This window comes from Hemitrygon akajei, chromosome 20, assembly GCF_048418815.1.
Source record: "Hemitrygon akajei chromosome 20, sHemAka1.3, whole genome shotgun sequence".
Classification (NCBI taxonomy): domain Eukaryota; kingdom Metazoa; phylum Chordata; class Chondrichthyes; order Myliobatiformes; family Dasyatidae; genus Hemitrygon; species Hemitrygon akajei.
Window position 1 is genome coordinate 14,035,469 of NC_133143.1, and position 15,641 is coordinate 14,051,109.

General features: G+C 40.4%; 1 protein-coding gene across 4 annotated transcripts in view; it reads right to left on the bottom strand.

Annotated features, from left to right (window-relative positions):
* The window catches only part of elovl2 (ELOVL fatty acid elongase 2), a 129,080-nt gene that overhangs the window by 86,196 nt on the left and 27,243 nt on the right, over positions 1-15,641 (bottom strand). For 2 of the 4 annotated variants that reach the window (XM_073023895.1, XM_073023894.1), the window contains exon 1: positions 8,443-8,562. The exons of the other annotated variants lie outside the window; for them this stretch is intronic. In XM_073023895.1, the coding sequence (XP_072879996.1) occupies positions 8,443-8,558 (116 nt within the window). In that variant the 5' untranslated portion in view covers positions 8,559-8,562. Of the gene's footprint in view, positions 1-8,442; positions 8,563-15,641 lie in introns of those variants that run through there. 4 annotated transcript variants of the gene reach the window in all.

A 15,641-nucleotide genomic window follows, 5' to 3' on the forward strand; every position in this document is an offset into this window, starting at 1 on the left:
TTAAAGTGTGCTATCAAATCAGGCTTAGTGTCATAATGACAAAATGTATGGTGCTGCATTTATATAAGGAGCTCATAGTTCCAGAGACCCAGATTCAATCATGACCTCTGGTACTGTTTATGTGAAGATTGGACCCTCTCTCCTGTGACCACCTGGGCCACCCCTGGGTGTTCCTGTTTCCTTCCACATGAGGGCTGGCAGATTAACTGGCTGTAATAAATTGCCACTAGTATGCCAGTGAATGGTAGAATTTGAAGGGAATTGATGGGAATATGAAGAGAATAAAATGGGATCAGTGTCAATGGATACTTGATGGTTGGCATGGAATTAGTGGGCTAAATGCTCCTTCCTGAGCCAAAGGAATTCATGCTACATTACTTGGCCACTTAAAATTACCCTTAGTGTAGTTAGATGGCAGAGTTAAGGTTATTGATAGAGGGATACTATTATTTTTTGTAACTCTAAAATAAAACTAATTGAAAGCAAAAACATGGAGTCAGGAATGTGTGTCCTAGTTTTGTTTTTACTTTAGTGATGCATATCATGTAGTGGCGTAATGACGTATAACATTAACATACTTTTACATGTAATCCATAATTATGTAAACAAAGCATGCTTTAACATTATATTTACCATATTATTCATTCAAATATTACTTCAATATTAAATACACAACACTCCTCCATGCATAGTAAATTTCAAATGGTCCCATTCAGGCCAAAAGATTTAATCGCTGTGGATGATTTCTTACTCCTGTGGAATAACATCTTTCCTGACAAGGGGAATCACTCTGCTTGATAGGTGAGACTTGGGGTTGTGAAACAATCTCAGGCTCTGGAAGCTTCCTCTGTGGTGGTTGTAGGAGTTGATTCTGGGATTGCAGGAAGTGGCTCTGACAGTTCTGGGCACCTTTCTTCTCTTATTCTCAACTTTGCTCTCAACTGATCAACTTGTCATCTCCAGATGTTATCAGACACAATCTCTACTCTGTAGGAGTGTCTTCCAGTTCTGTCCTTAGTCTTTCCAAGTACCCACTTTTGATCACCTCTGTAGTCACTCACTAGGACTGCTTGTCCAGGAGTGAAACATCAAACTTCCTTGTTTGAGGAGCCTTCAAGTTGTCTCAACTTTTTGTCCTGCACACTCCTTCTGAGATTGGGTTTGAGGAAACCCAAGAAGTGCAAGGGACAACCCTAGAACAGCATAGCTGGTGAGTTATAGATGTGGAGTGTGCTGAATTGTGACAGGCAAGAAGGAAGTTGGCGAGCTTTTGATTCAGTGTTAATGCAGTGTGTTCTGCTGACACTGCTTGCATTGCTTTCTTTAGACTCTGAACAAACCTTTCCACCAAACCATCTGTAGCTGGGTGGTATGTTGCAGATGTAATATGTCGTATTCAATTCAGTTTCAAGCATGACTGAAACTGTTCCACAACAAACATTGTCATTGTCTAAGTGTTCTGGAACATTAGTCCTTGAGAAGAGGCTTCTCAACACATCAACAGTGTGTGAGGTTGTAGTGGAGGCTATTAGGAACACTTCTGGCTATTTTGTATCTACATCCACTACTACCAAGAAATCTCTGCCCATGAATAATCCAGCAAAATCCACATGAATCCTTTGCTAGGGCAATGCAGGACATTCCCAGGGATGGAAAGGCACAGCTCTTGGCATCTTCCCAATGTGTTGGCATCCCAAACAATGCATGCTGAGCGGCTTGATCTGCTGATATATCCCAGGCCACCAGACAAAGCTTTGTATGTACATAGCTTCTCCAACAATTTAGTTCTCAAATTGGAAAGTACAACAACATTCGATCCCCACCTAAGACAACCCTTGTCAAGGGCAAGTTCATCCCAGCGCTAATAAAAATGGGGGAACTGGAGTTCCAGCTGCACAATCCAAATATTTTGAGTGCTCATGTAGACCTGGTACAGTGTGGGGTGTTTTCCAGTTTCCCTTTGGATTATCTCAGCCCTAATAGGGAGACTTTCCATTTGTGTTAAGAGAGAATGCATCAAGACGAGTGGCCTATTTTGTAAATTTTTCAGGTATTCTATTTTCCAAGGATAAACGGGAAAATCCATCAGTATTTCCATGATTAGTTGTCCTCTTTAATATGATCGTGTAATTCTGTTTACCAAGAAATAGAGCATATCTTGCATTCACACTGCTATGTTAGTGGAACACCCTTCTATGGACTGAAAATAGACACTAGGCATTGATGATGATTAATGAGGATAAACTCTCTCCCACACAAATACTGGTTAAAATGTTTCACACCCCAAACCAGACTCAAAGCCTCTGTCAATTGCGTGTAACTTTCTCTGAGGTGGCAAAAGAACATGATGCAAAGGCTATGGAGCATTCACTTCCATCACTCATAACCTGTGACATGACCCCCCCACTGACACCATAAGGCAAGGTGTCACAGGCAAGCTTCACTGGATGATGTGGATCACAATGTGTGAGTATAAGTGTGAGTGTGGTAACACTTATAGGGGTGTATTATAGACCACTTAATGGGGAGTGAGAATTGGAGGAGCAAATTTGTAAGGAGATAACAGATATTTGTAGTAAGCAGAGGGTTGTGATTGTGGGAGATTTCAATTTTCCACACATAGACTGGGAAGCCCATTCTGTAAAAGGGCAGGATGATTTGGAGTTTGTAAAATGTGTGCAGGATAGTTTTTTGCAGCAATACCTAGAGGTACCAACTAGAGAAGGGCCAGAGTTGGACAACACAAAGTATACTGCAGATGCTGTGGTCAAATCAACATGTACAAACAAGCTGGATGAACTCAGCAGGCTGGGCATTGACTGCTCATTTCAATGGATGCTGCCCGACCTGCTGAGATCATCCAGCTTGTTTCTACGGGCAGTGTTGGATCTCCTGTTAGGGAATGAGATAGGTCAGGTGATGGAGGTATGTGTTGGGGAGTACTTTGGTTCCAGTGATCACAATGCCTTTAGTTTTAATATAATTATGGAGAAGGATAGCACCTGACCCAGGCTTGAGATTTTTGATTGGAGAAAGGCTAACTTTGAGGAGATGCGAAAAGATTTAGAAGGAGTGGATTGGGACAATTTGTTTTATGGGAAGGATGTAATAGAGAAATAGAGGTCATTTAAAGGTGAAATTTTGAGGGTACAGAATCTTTATGTTCCTGTTAGGTTGAAAGGAAAGGCTAAAAGTTTGAGAGAGCCATGGTTTTCAAGGGATATTGGAAACTTGGTTCGGAAAAAGAGAGATATCTACAATAAATGTAGGCAGTGTGGAGTAAATGAGGTGCTCGAGGAATATGAAGAATGCAAAAAGAATCTTAAGAAAGAAATTAGAAAAGATAAAAGAAGATACGAGGTTGCTTTGGCAAGTAAGGTGAAAATAAATCCAAGGGGTTTCTACAGTTATATTAATAGCAAAAGGATAGTGAGGGATAAAATTGGTCCCTTAGAGAATCAGAGTGGACAGCTATGTGCGGAGCCAAAAGAGATGGGGGAGATTTTGAACAATTTCTCTTCTTCGGTATTCAATAAGGAGAAAGATTTTGAATTGTGTAAGGTAAGGGAAACAAGTAGGGAAGTTATGGAAACTATGATGATTAAAGAGGAGGAAGTACTGGCGCTTTTAAGGAATATAAAAGTGGATAGATCTCCAGGTCCTGAGACCTGGACCTTGAGGGAAGTTAGTGTAGAAATAGCAGGGGCTCTGACAGAAATATTTCAAATGTCATTAGAAAGGGGATGGTGCCGGAAGATTGGAGTATTGCTCATGTGGTTCCATTGTTTAAAAAGGGTTCTAAGAGTAAACCTAGCAATTATAGGCCTGTCAGTTTGACGTCAGTGGTGGGTAAATTAATGTAAAGTATACTTTCCATTGCATATATAATGGTATATATTATATATAGATGGTATATATAATTATCTGGATAGACAGGGTCTGATTAGGAACAGTCAACATAAGATTTGTGCGTGGAAGGTCATATTCGACAAATCTTATTTAATTTTCTTGAAGAGGTTACTAGGAAAGTTGACGAGGGTAAAGCAGTGGATGTTGTCTATATGGACTTCAGTAAGGCCTTTGACAAAGTTCCACACGGAAGGTTAGTTAGGAAGGTTCAGTCGTTAGGTATTAATATTGAAGTAGATGGATTCAACAGTGGCTGGATGGGAGATGCCAGAGAGTAGTGGTGGATAACTGTTTGTCAGGTTGGAGGCCGGTGACTAGTGGTGTGCCTCAGGGATCTGTACTGGGTCCAATGTTGTTTGTCATGCACATTAATGATCTGGATCACGGGGTGGTAAATTGGATTAGTAAGTATGCAGGTGATACTAAGATAGGTGGCATTGTGGATAATAAAGTAGGTTTTCAAAGCTTGCAGAGAGATTTTGGCCAGTTAGAAAGAGTGGGCTGAAAGATGGCAGATGGAGTTTAATGCTGATAAGTGTGAGGTGCTACATTTTGGTAGGAATAATCAAAATAGGACATACATGGTATGGAAGAATGGTAGGGCATTGAAGAATGCAGTAGAACAGAGTGATCTAGGAATAATGGTGCATAGTTCCCTGAAGGTGGAATCTCATGTGGATAGGGTGGTGAAGAAAGCTTTTGGTATGTTGGCCTTTGTAAATCAGAGCATTGAGTATAGGCGTTGGGATGTAATGTTAAAATTGTACAAGGCATTGGTAAGGCCAAATTTGGAGTATTGTGTACAGTTCTGGTCACCGAATTATAGGAAAGATGTCAACAAAATAGAGAGAGTACAGAGAAGATTTACTAGAATGTTACCTGGGTTTCAGCACCTAAGTTACAGAGAAAGGTTGAACAAGTTAGGTCTTTATTCTTTGGAGCGTAGAAGGTTGAGGGGGCAGTTGATAGAGGTATTTAAAATTATGATTGGGATAGATAGAGTTGACGTGGATAGGCTTTTTCCATTGAGAGTAGGAGAGATTCAAATAAGAGGACCTGAGTTGAGAGTTAGGGGGCAAAAGTTTAGGGGTAATATGAGGGGGAACTTCTGTACTCAGAGAGTGGTAGCTGTGTGGAACCAGCTTCCAGTAGAAGTGGTAGAGGCAGGTTCGATATTGTCATTTATAGTAAAATTGGACAGGTATATGGACAGGAAAGGGACGGACGGTTATGGGCTGAGTGCAGGTTGGTGGGACTAGGTGAGAGTAAGCGTTTGGCACGGACTAGAAGGGTCAAGATGGCCTGTTACGGTGCTGTAATTGTTATGTGGTTATATGGTTATAATGTCTGATGTCACCATTTCCTTTACCTTTTTGAAAGCCAGATCACACTCTTTTGTTCATTGCCATTTCTTCCTGATCTGCAGTACTGACTTCAAGGGGTAGAGCAGAGTAGCCAGGTTTGACAGAAACCTATTATAATAATTAACAAATCCTGTAAAGAACAACAGATATGACATGCACTTTGGCCTTGGGGTATCCACAACTGATTGAATTTTTCTCAGCGCACTTGCATAAATCTTGTGTGTCAATGATGTGACCACAGTAAGAGATACTTGGTTTAAAGAATTTACACCTGTTGCCATGTGCCCATAATCTTTGCATCTTTTTTAATACTGTCTTGAGATTTTGGAGATGTTCCTTGTCATCCTCCCTTGTAACAATGATGTCATCCAAGTAACAATGAGTAACCTGGGCAAGCTTGCAGAGCTTTCTGCCAGAGTGCAGGTGCAGGTGTTACTCCAAAAATAAGACTATGACAGCGATAAAGTTATTTGTGAGAGTTCACGTTCATGGTGAGCAACACTCTTGGACTATTCTTTCATCTCTATCTGTAGATAGGCCTCTGAAGTGTTTTCCCTCAGAAAGGTTTGCAAAGATATCCTCTATTCTGGGCAGAGAGTATTGATCTACTTTCAGTACTAGACTGATGGTGACCTTAAAATCACCAGAGATCCCAACAAATCGATTCATCTTGGGTACTGAAACCACTGGTGTTGTCCATGTGCTCCATTCAACTTTGGAAAGAAGTCCTTCAGCCTCCATGCAATCTAGTTCACCGCCTATTTTAACAAGGACGGTATAAGGAACTGGATGTCCTTTGAAAAATTTGGGTGTGGGATTTTCAATTAACACTATTTTCCCTTGATATGTTTGAATTTTCCAATGTCATCCTGAACACTCCTGTGGCATCATCCAGTACTTTCTTAATTTGCTTTCAGTTGACTTTATTACAGGGGACGTGGCATGCAAATGGTGGATGGATGGATCTCCAATCAAGTTGAAGTTGTCTCAGCCAATCAAAGCCTTCTGTTTTTACCACATACAAGCTCAATGTGCTCAACGCGTCTTGTTGGTTGTTGTATTTTTCTGTTACAAATGTCATTCCCACAGGAGTTATCTTTCCTCCAGTATAAATTGGATATCTGCAGGTTTAATTTCAGTGTCTTTGAAATACTTTTGAATTTTGTGGAATGACTGGAACAGTGAAGCCAGTGTCTTTTCCATTTTTATTAATTTGCTGTTTGCTTCTGGGGCAAGCCATATTACTTGTCTCCTGTTAGTTCTTATACTGTAAATATTAAGGCTACCCAGTCCTGTGTCACTCTCATCATTATCAGATTTTTCATCAACAGCATGCAGATCAGTGTTTGTTTTTGAAACTGTAACTTGACTTTTTATCTTTTTCTCTTCCCTGTGCAGTCCATTATTTTTGTCTGCCTGACAAGCTCTTTGTATGTGTCCTATTTTGACGCATTTTGTGCAAGGTTCGCCTTTAAACCTGCATTGGTCTGGTATATGTGAGCAATAGTAACACAATTTGTTTGCCCAGGCAGGTTTCTGTTTGGACATTGCTTGGAAGCACATTGTGGACACCATGGCCATGTTAAGGCCACAGAATCATTTTCTGTGTTGTATAACTCCACAACTGTTACTAATCAGAAAGAAGGGTGGAAGTCCAAGCTGAACTTTATAATCCATTTACCTGTGTAGACATCACAGTTCAGGAGAGATGGGCATGCTGCTGGCATTTGGTGCTCTAACTACGAGGATGGTCAGTACTACTACGCAGAACGCAGCAGATGCAAAAATCTGCACAAATAATCACTGCTCACAAGTACCCTGCAGTCTGAGGATGAACGTCCTGTACAGTCCATTAGCTGAGCATAATCACCCAGTGTTGGGCCAAAAGTGCAATCTGGGCAGAGCTGACAGTTATGGAATATTTCAGTTATGAAGAAAGACTGGATAAGTTGGGTTTGTTTTAACTGGAACAGGGGAGGCTAAACGTTGCTCATAGATGGATACAAAATAATATAGGACATACATAAGATGGATAGTGGGAGATAAATTTCCCTCATAATGGAAATGCCCAAGATCAAAGGGCAAAGGGGAAGAGGGCTGGAGGTTATCTGAGATTCTTTTTCTCACCCAGAAGGTGGCTGTAATGTGAAACATTCTGGATACAGGAAGATACTCTTACATTCATTTTAGTATTGGGATGAGCTCTTGAATTGCCAAGTGCTGGTAACTGAGATTTGTACGGATGGGCATTTGATGGATGCACAGTTGGTCAAAGGGCCTGGTTCTGTGCTATATGACTCTACACAAGGTGCCTGCTTAATCTACATTAGGTTAGACCTAAAATCATTTCAGTGAATCCATTTATTTCAGTGGAGAGAAAAACCTGTGAGGGAGTGTCAAACAATTTCTTTGATTTATGTGCTTTAATATCAGTACATCATTTCAAAGTGTTTTCCAGTATGTTAGATTTATATTTCCAATTATTTAAAATATTATGTTAAGTCTGTTTCTACCCTTAAAATGTCAGATAAATCCAAAAACATTCTCTTCAACAGACAAGTTGGCCAGGAGGTCAGGTAGAGGTGGTGGTTTCGCCGACTCGGTCTTTCTGTAAGACTTGCCTCTGAGGGGCCTTACACTTCACAAGGCCATGATCAGGTGGAAATTAGTTGTTTTGAGGAGGTTCTCATTGGGGGATATTAAGTGGGTTTCCAATGAGGTGCCCAAGTTGAAGCATAGACCACAGGTAATAAGGGGGTATGGAGGCTGGTTAGGTGGAGGTTAACGCATATGGGTAAGGAAGCCAATATAGGTATAGATAGGTCAGGCTGGTTTATAAGTAAAGAGATTTTATGGCTAATTTGAATCCATTCCAATTACTCTTCATAGAAACAAAGCAACACAGGTCCTTCAGCCCAAGTGCACACTGACCATCACATACCCATTCATAAATCCCACTCAGCCCACATTACCATCAAAACCTCCCAGATTCCACTACTTCCCTATAAAATAGAAGCAATTTAAAAACCAGCATTCCTTTGGATTTGGGAGGGTACAGGAACAGGTACAAGGTACCAAGAGGCAGGAGGAAACCCATATAGTACATGGAGAATGTGCAAACTCCACACAGAGAATATCTGAATATAAAAGAATATAAAACACACTTCACCTGGGCTGTGGAACAGTAGCTTGTTCTGCATGTAGATGCCTGCTGTGGAGTACATTAGAGATGAGGGACCATACAGCAGTAGTCAGGTGCATTATATATTTCTCTGTCATTGACATGCAAGCTGGAATGGAAACATTGGACCAAGCAGTAATTGGTAGCTTTGAATTGCTTGGTGAATGATAACCATGAGGAAGCAATTAAGCAAACTTGTAAATGCAACCTGTTCACAGCTGACAGAGATCAGTAGAAAGTAAGGCTTTCTATTTTAGGAGTTCCATTTTGTCTTTTTTTCTATAAGGTTGAACTTAAGATTCTCCAACTGTCCCTTATAGATGACCCCTTTTTACATTTTGCACCCTTGTCTGCACTCTAGCAAATATACTTTTGTCCTTCTGAAGTGTAGTTGCAACATATTCTGCTCTCAAGTAAGGTTATTGCACCTCGACTCTGAAGATGATATTTGTTTTAAGCTGATGAAGGGTCTTAGCCTGAAACGTCTACTGTGTACTCTTTTTCACAGATGCTACCTGGGCTGCTGAGTTCCTCCAGCAATTTGTGTGTATTATTTTGATTTCCAGAATCTCAGACTTTCTCTTGTTAGTGGATTATGGTTAATTGGCCATAGTTGTCCCAAATAAACTATTTGGCAGCCATTTATTTGTGACAATCATTAAAGAACAAGAACTAAATTGAGAAAATAGCAAGGATTTCCTTTGTTTAATTGGGACAATATACCGCTTAAATGGGGCAGGAGGTTGTTGCCGAACATACATCAACTAACTAATGTCCAGCGTCAGTTGCATGCACTTGTGTGACACTACACTGTGCTTAAAGATATCCGTTTTTAAATAGCATCAGTTATGTGTATTTGTGTTCAAAATCAGTGAGGCAGGAAGATCATTCAGAACTGTTTTAGTCACTGCCGTTTCAAGCATTCAGGCTTGGAGATGCCAGAAATGGCCGGGAGTGAAAATGAAACAATTTCACTACTTCAAGAAATTAAGAATTATGAAGGGGTCAACAATCATCTTGAATGTTACAATGAAAATGAAGATTTGGAGGATGCAATCATCGAAAGCATTGTATGATGGCAATCCATTATCTGCACTAGGGACCTGTGTTGATTTTGTTCGTTTACAGTCATTTAGTTGCACTCTTTTCTTAAGCCGACCATAAGATGCAGGAGCAGAAGTAGGCCATTTGGCCCATCGAATCTGCTCCCCATTCAATCATGGGCTGATCCAATTCTTCCAGTCATCCCCACTCCTCTGCTTTCTCCCCATACCCTTTGATGCCCTGGCTTATCAAGAACCTATCCACCTCTGCCTTAATTGCACCCAATGACTTGGCCTCCACAGCCGCTCGTGGCAACAAATCCAACAGGTTTACCACCCTCTGACTAAAGTAATTTCTCTGCATCTCTGTTCTAAATAGACATTCTTCAATTCTGAAGTCGTGCCCTCTTGTCCTAGACTCCCCTACCATGGGAAATAACTTTGTCATATCTAATCTATTCAGGCCTCTTAACATTTGAAATGTTTCAATGAGATCCCCCCTCATTTTCCTGAATTCCAGGGAATACAGCCCAAGTGCTGTCAGACATTCCTCATATGGTAATCCTTTCACTCCTAACATCTCAAGTCCTTCACAGAATTTAGAGATGTAATGACCAATTAATCTACCTGGTATGTATTTGGACAGTGGGAGTAAACCGGTACACCCTGAGAAAACTCATGCATTCCACGAGGAAGAACATACAAACTCCTTCCAGAGGACATTGGGATTGAACTCTGAACTCCAATGGCCTGAGTGGTAATAGCATCGCGCTAACCACTACCATCAATTATCAGACCTAAAATGATTCCAGAGCCCAATATGAAAGTTTTAGACTGATTTTCAAAAGTTTGGTTCATGGGAGGACTTCTGAGGAAATGATGTGAAAATGGGAACAGAAGCAATCTGGGTCACTGGTCATATCCGGAAGAAAACAGGTAAGTGTTGTCCTAATAGGTATTTAGAAATGTTTACAGAAAAAAATCCATGGGTTAAAGTGGGCTGTCCTCAGCTCATTTCTGACTATGTTGGTTGTTGCCGTGGGTGAAGCATTTCACTGTATGTTTTGGTGTGCATGTGACAAATAAAGCCAGGCTTTAGTATTTTAAATTGGCAGGATAACCAATGAGAAGACATAAAAATAGACTTACTAAAGAACACTTCCTCATAGAAACATTATCTACTGACTAACAAACTGCTTTGAAATAGCGGTAAACCTAAAAGATTCATAGAGAGTAGCAGTGAAAAAGTCAATAAGGGATAGCGTAACATAATTAAAATATCTTTGTAAACTGTTCATCCTAATGCAAAATGCACTCAATGGCTACTTTATTAGGCACAGGAGGTAAGTGGCCACTGAGTGTATGTTTGTGGTCTTCTGCTACTGTAGTCCACCTACTTCAAGGTTCAACATATTGTGCATTCAGAGTCGCTCCTTTGCACACCACTGTTATAACATGTGGTTATCTGAGTTACTGTCACCTTCCAATGTTTAGGCATTGCTTGCTAGTTTCCAGCAGTTTGGAACCTTAGTATCACATTATGACCTGGGTTTTGAGGCCAGCAATGAATCGCTGAGTGTGTACAACTGGCCTGAAGGAAAGCTTTCTCAAATGCTGAGTAGCAAATCACAATGACAATCAACAAAGCATTAAGCAAAGAGCCCAAACTTTGGTCAAAGTTCCAGGCATTTTACAGAGTTTAAAAGAAAAACTGGATCATGAAATAACAAAGAAACCCTTCAAGAAGTAAAGTGCTTTCATTATAAAATTCATTTGGCCATAAATGGGATCAATTCCAGTTGACAGCTGATCCCACGCTGTGAATTTAATCCATCCTATTGCAGAATTGAAGTTAGATCAATTGCAATCCTAGTGCAAATCGATAGGTATGCTTAGAGTATCAGATTCTGCCTAGGAGAGCTATAAATGGAAATTTTGATAATTACTGCCACCACTTCTGTGCTGAATTGTATCAGGGCTCTAACCTGTTCTTTTACTGGGCACAGCACTGCAGCAAATGTACAGTTGTGATCGTATGGATGACTGAGAGAGTGAGGCATTTTAAAGGAAGGAACATCTACCAGTCTGAACGCCTCTCCCACGACCTTTCTCTGATTTTGATCTCACTGTCCTTATAAATGAGGTAGAGAGCAAGGGGGCTGTATTCCAGTGTTGAGGCACACAGAGCAAAGGAAGTGCAAAAAACCGAGGTGACCTCCAGGAATAAATCCCCACAGCTGGATGCATTGACAAACAAAAGAAATCCTTGACCTTATATTTTTAACACTTTGAACTACAATGAAATGGCACCATTAAAGTGCTACTGTTTGCATGAAGCTACGATGGAAATCATGAAATATTCCCATTAAGGACTACCACAGCTGAAATCCACAATTATAACCACGTGTACTTCAATAAGCAACAGGCATGAAACCAGCACCCTGATGCCTTCCCTATCATTGTGTGAGGCATACAGGAGTGAGATAGATCACAGCAATAACCTTGCACTTATCATCAATAAAACCAAGGAATTGATTGTGGACTTCAGGAAAGGGAAGTCGAGAGAGACACACACCAGTCTTCATCAAGGGATCAGAAGTGGAAAGACTGAGCGTTTCAAGTTCATGGGAGTGCTCTACATTTAATTTAAAACAACACACACAAAATGCTGGAGGAACTCAGCAGCAGTAACAGAAATCAATAAAGAGTTGATGTTTTGGGCTAGACCTATCTTCAGGACATTTAATTTAATCTTCTTTTTGAATCTATTTCTTATTGCAATACATAATAATAAAAACTGCAAATTACAATGTACTACTGCTGCATAACAACAAATTTCACAACATGCCAGTGATGTTCAACCTGATTCTGATAAGACTCCCCTATGCTGTCCACAAACAAAACACATCCACTACAAGTCAACTAGAAAAGTTCTTCCTTGTAATACTTTGGTTAAAAAAAAACCTTTTTCATATCCTTTGACTAAAGTTCTTATGATTGTAACAACTTGGAGGGACCCCTCCACTCACAGGCAGGAGAAATGGGTCCTCCTCTTGACAGTGCAATTGAAACTGAAGGCCCTGTTAAATTCAAAGTCAAGTTTGTTGTCATAATCTCAAGTACATGTATTTCCAGGTGCAATGAAAAACTTACATTAGCAACAAAAGTACATAGCACTAGACAGACATTCACAAGAAAAACACAAATAAACATAAATTATACAAAATTATCCACGAAAGTACACAATTGGAACAAAAATAACAATGTACAATGCATTGTCTTAGTATTGTTCTACTGAGGAAGTGATTACAGTTGCGCAAATTGTTTCAAGGAAAGTAACCTGGTAGTGTGGGAGTTCTGGGTTCTGTACCTCCTGCCTGATGGAAGTTGCAGGATGATGGCATGGTCTGGATGGTGAGGATCTTTGCTGGCAGATGTTGCCTTCTTGAGGCAGTGCATATGTAGATACATTTGAGGAGGGAAAGCTGAGGATAAGATAGATGTTAAATACCTACTGTACTTCCATTATATAATGTTGGTGTCACAGTGGCATAGGTGGAAGAGCACCTGCCTCAGTGTCAGAGACCTGGGTTCAATCTTGACCTCTGTCTGTCTGTGTGGAGTTTGCATGTTCTCCACATGTTCTTGGTGCTCCAGCTGGCACCCAAATGCCAAAGACCTGTGGGATGGTAGTCAGTCACTGTAAGTTGACCTACCACTGTAGGTTAGTGCTGGAATATGAGGGGAAGGGGGGTTTCTGGGAAGCTGATGGGGAATTAGAGAGAATAGAATAAAGTACAATTATTGTAAATAGTTACTTGAAGGTCAGCACAAAGTCAGTGGGCTGAAGGGCTCGTATCCATGCTGTGCATCTTAATGGTTCACTATGATCCCAGGAAGCAGGGAATTTTTTTCTGAGTTTAGAACATTTTCATTAAATCACCTTTGTTTTGTGTATAGTTCACAGGCAAACAAGGAATGTACTATAACTACAAGATATTTTGCAGATGCTGAAAATCTTGAGCAACAGACTCAGAGTGCTGGAGGAACTCAGCAAGTCAAGTAGCAGCTATGGAGGGGAATAAACAGTCAACATTTTGGGCTCAGTACTGATGAAGGGTTTCAGCCCAAAATGTTGACTGTTTATTTCCTTCCATTGTTGTTGCCTGACTTGCTGAGTTTCTCCAGCATTTTCAGACAGACAGACAGACATACTTTATTGATCCCGAGGGAAATTGGGTTTCGTTACAGTCGCATCAACCAAGAATAGTGTAGAAATATAACAATATAAAAACCATAAATAATTAAATAATAATAGGTAAATTATGCCGTGGAAATAAGTCCAGGACCAGCCTATTGGCTCAGAGTGTCTGACACTCCGAGGGAGGAGTTGTAAAGTTTGATGGCCAGAGGCAGGAATGACTTCCTATGACACTCAGTGTTATATCTCCGTGGAATGAGTCTCTGGCTGAATGTACTCCTGTGCCTAACCAGTACATTATGGAGTACATTAGTACATTAGGGAAACATTGTCCAAGATGGCATGCAACTTGGACAGCATCCTCTTTTCAGACACCACCATCAGAGAGTCCAGTTCCACCCCCACAACATCACTGGCCTTACGAATGAGTTGCTCAAGAAATGCACTGCAGCTCAGTGCAAGTTATTGGCCATGATTAGCCTTATGGAAGCTTACTGCAGATTTCATTGTGGACAAGGGTTAAAGCTTTCAGGAGCAACTGAAATGAAGTCTCCTGCACTTAATGAGTTATACGTTCCCGTAAATCTCTCACCATAGGACTTTGGTAAAGGATGCTATCTCTCTTATTAGATTCCTTCTTCTTTAGCCCTTTACCACCCACTTGGCTTCACCTTCTAGCTATCCTCTTTCCCCTCCCATCACTTTCTTTATTCTGGCATATTCCCCCTTCCAGTCTTGTTTATTCAGTTCAATAAATGCTGCCTGATCTGTTGAGCTTCTCCAACTTTTTGTTTGTGTTGCAATGAATGCTAAAGGCAGGTTTTGTGAGGATGAAGAGCTATTTTTACCTTTAAAATCTCCCTGCATGGGTTACCGAGCTTGTGAGCATAGTGCTCAGTACAATCTCCAAGCATTAAGACTGGTCCAAACTGTGCACAACATGGAACAACTCATAGCAGGCAAGGCAAATGAGCAGCTAATTGGCCAAAACATCGGAAGAACTCCTTGCTACTTTACCAATAATAGCATGGAATCCTTCTATATCTACCTGAATGGGCTTACAATCTTTCTGATGCAGTAGTAAGAAGTCCAAAGGAAAATAAAATATAACTAACATGGTAATAAACAAAAAACTCCACATAGAGCAAGGAGAGTAATGTTATTTTTTAGGTTAGACATCCCCAATGGCAGAATTCACTATCCACCATGGATAGATGACCTGTTGCTATCATATCACGAGATATTCATGTCTTATTAATCAGGATTAGTAGCAAAGCTCTGCAAGATGATATTGCAAATATTAACGTGCTTGGTGCTATACAATACCTTTCGATGTGAATTCACAGATTGAGGAACTAATGTGAAAGACAATTTTTATTAAGGTTATTGAACACTCGATTCAATTTTGTGAAGATTACATTATTGCCTGTGCACAGTCTCTGCTGCATGAAATTTCATAGAACACAGATTCATTTTGTAAAGCCTCATTTGAAGGTAGAATACAGGGTTAATGGTAGGATTCCTGGCAGTGTGGAGGAACAGAAGGATCTTGTGGTCCACATCCATTGATTCCTCAAAGTTGCCATGCAATTTGATAGGGTTGTTAAGAAAAATGGGGTGTGTTGGCCTTCTGGAGTAGGGAGATTAACTTAAAAAACATAGAAAATTAAAGCACAGTACAGGCCCTTTGACCCATGATGTTATGCTGTCTTTTTAATCAATCGAACCCTTCCCTCATACTTAAAACTCCATTTTTCTATCATCAATGTGTTTATCTAAGAGTTTCTTAAAAGCCCCTTCCACCAACCCTGGCAGGGTGTTCCACACATTCTCCACTCTCTGTGAAAAAATGCTTACTTCTAACATCTCCCCTATACTTCCCGCCAATCAACTTAAAATAATGCCCCCTTGTATTAGCCATTTCCACGCAGGGAAAAAGTCTC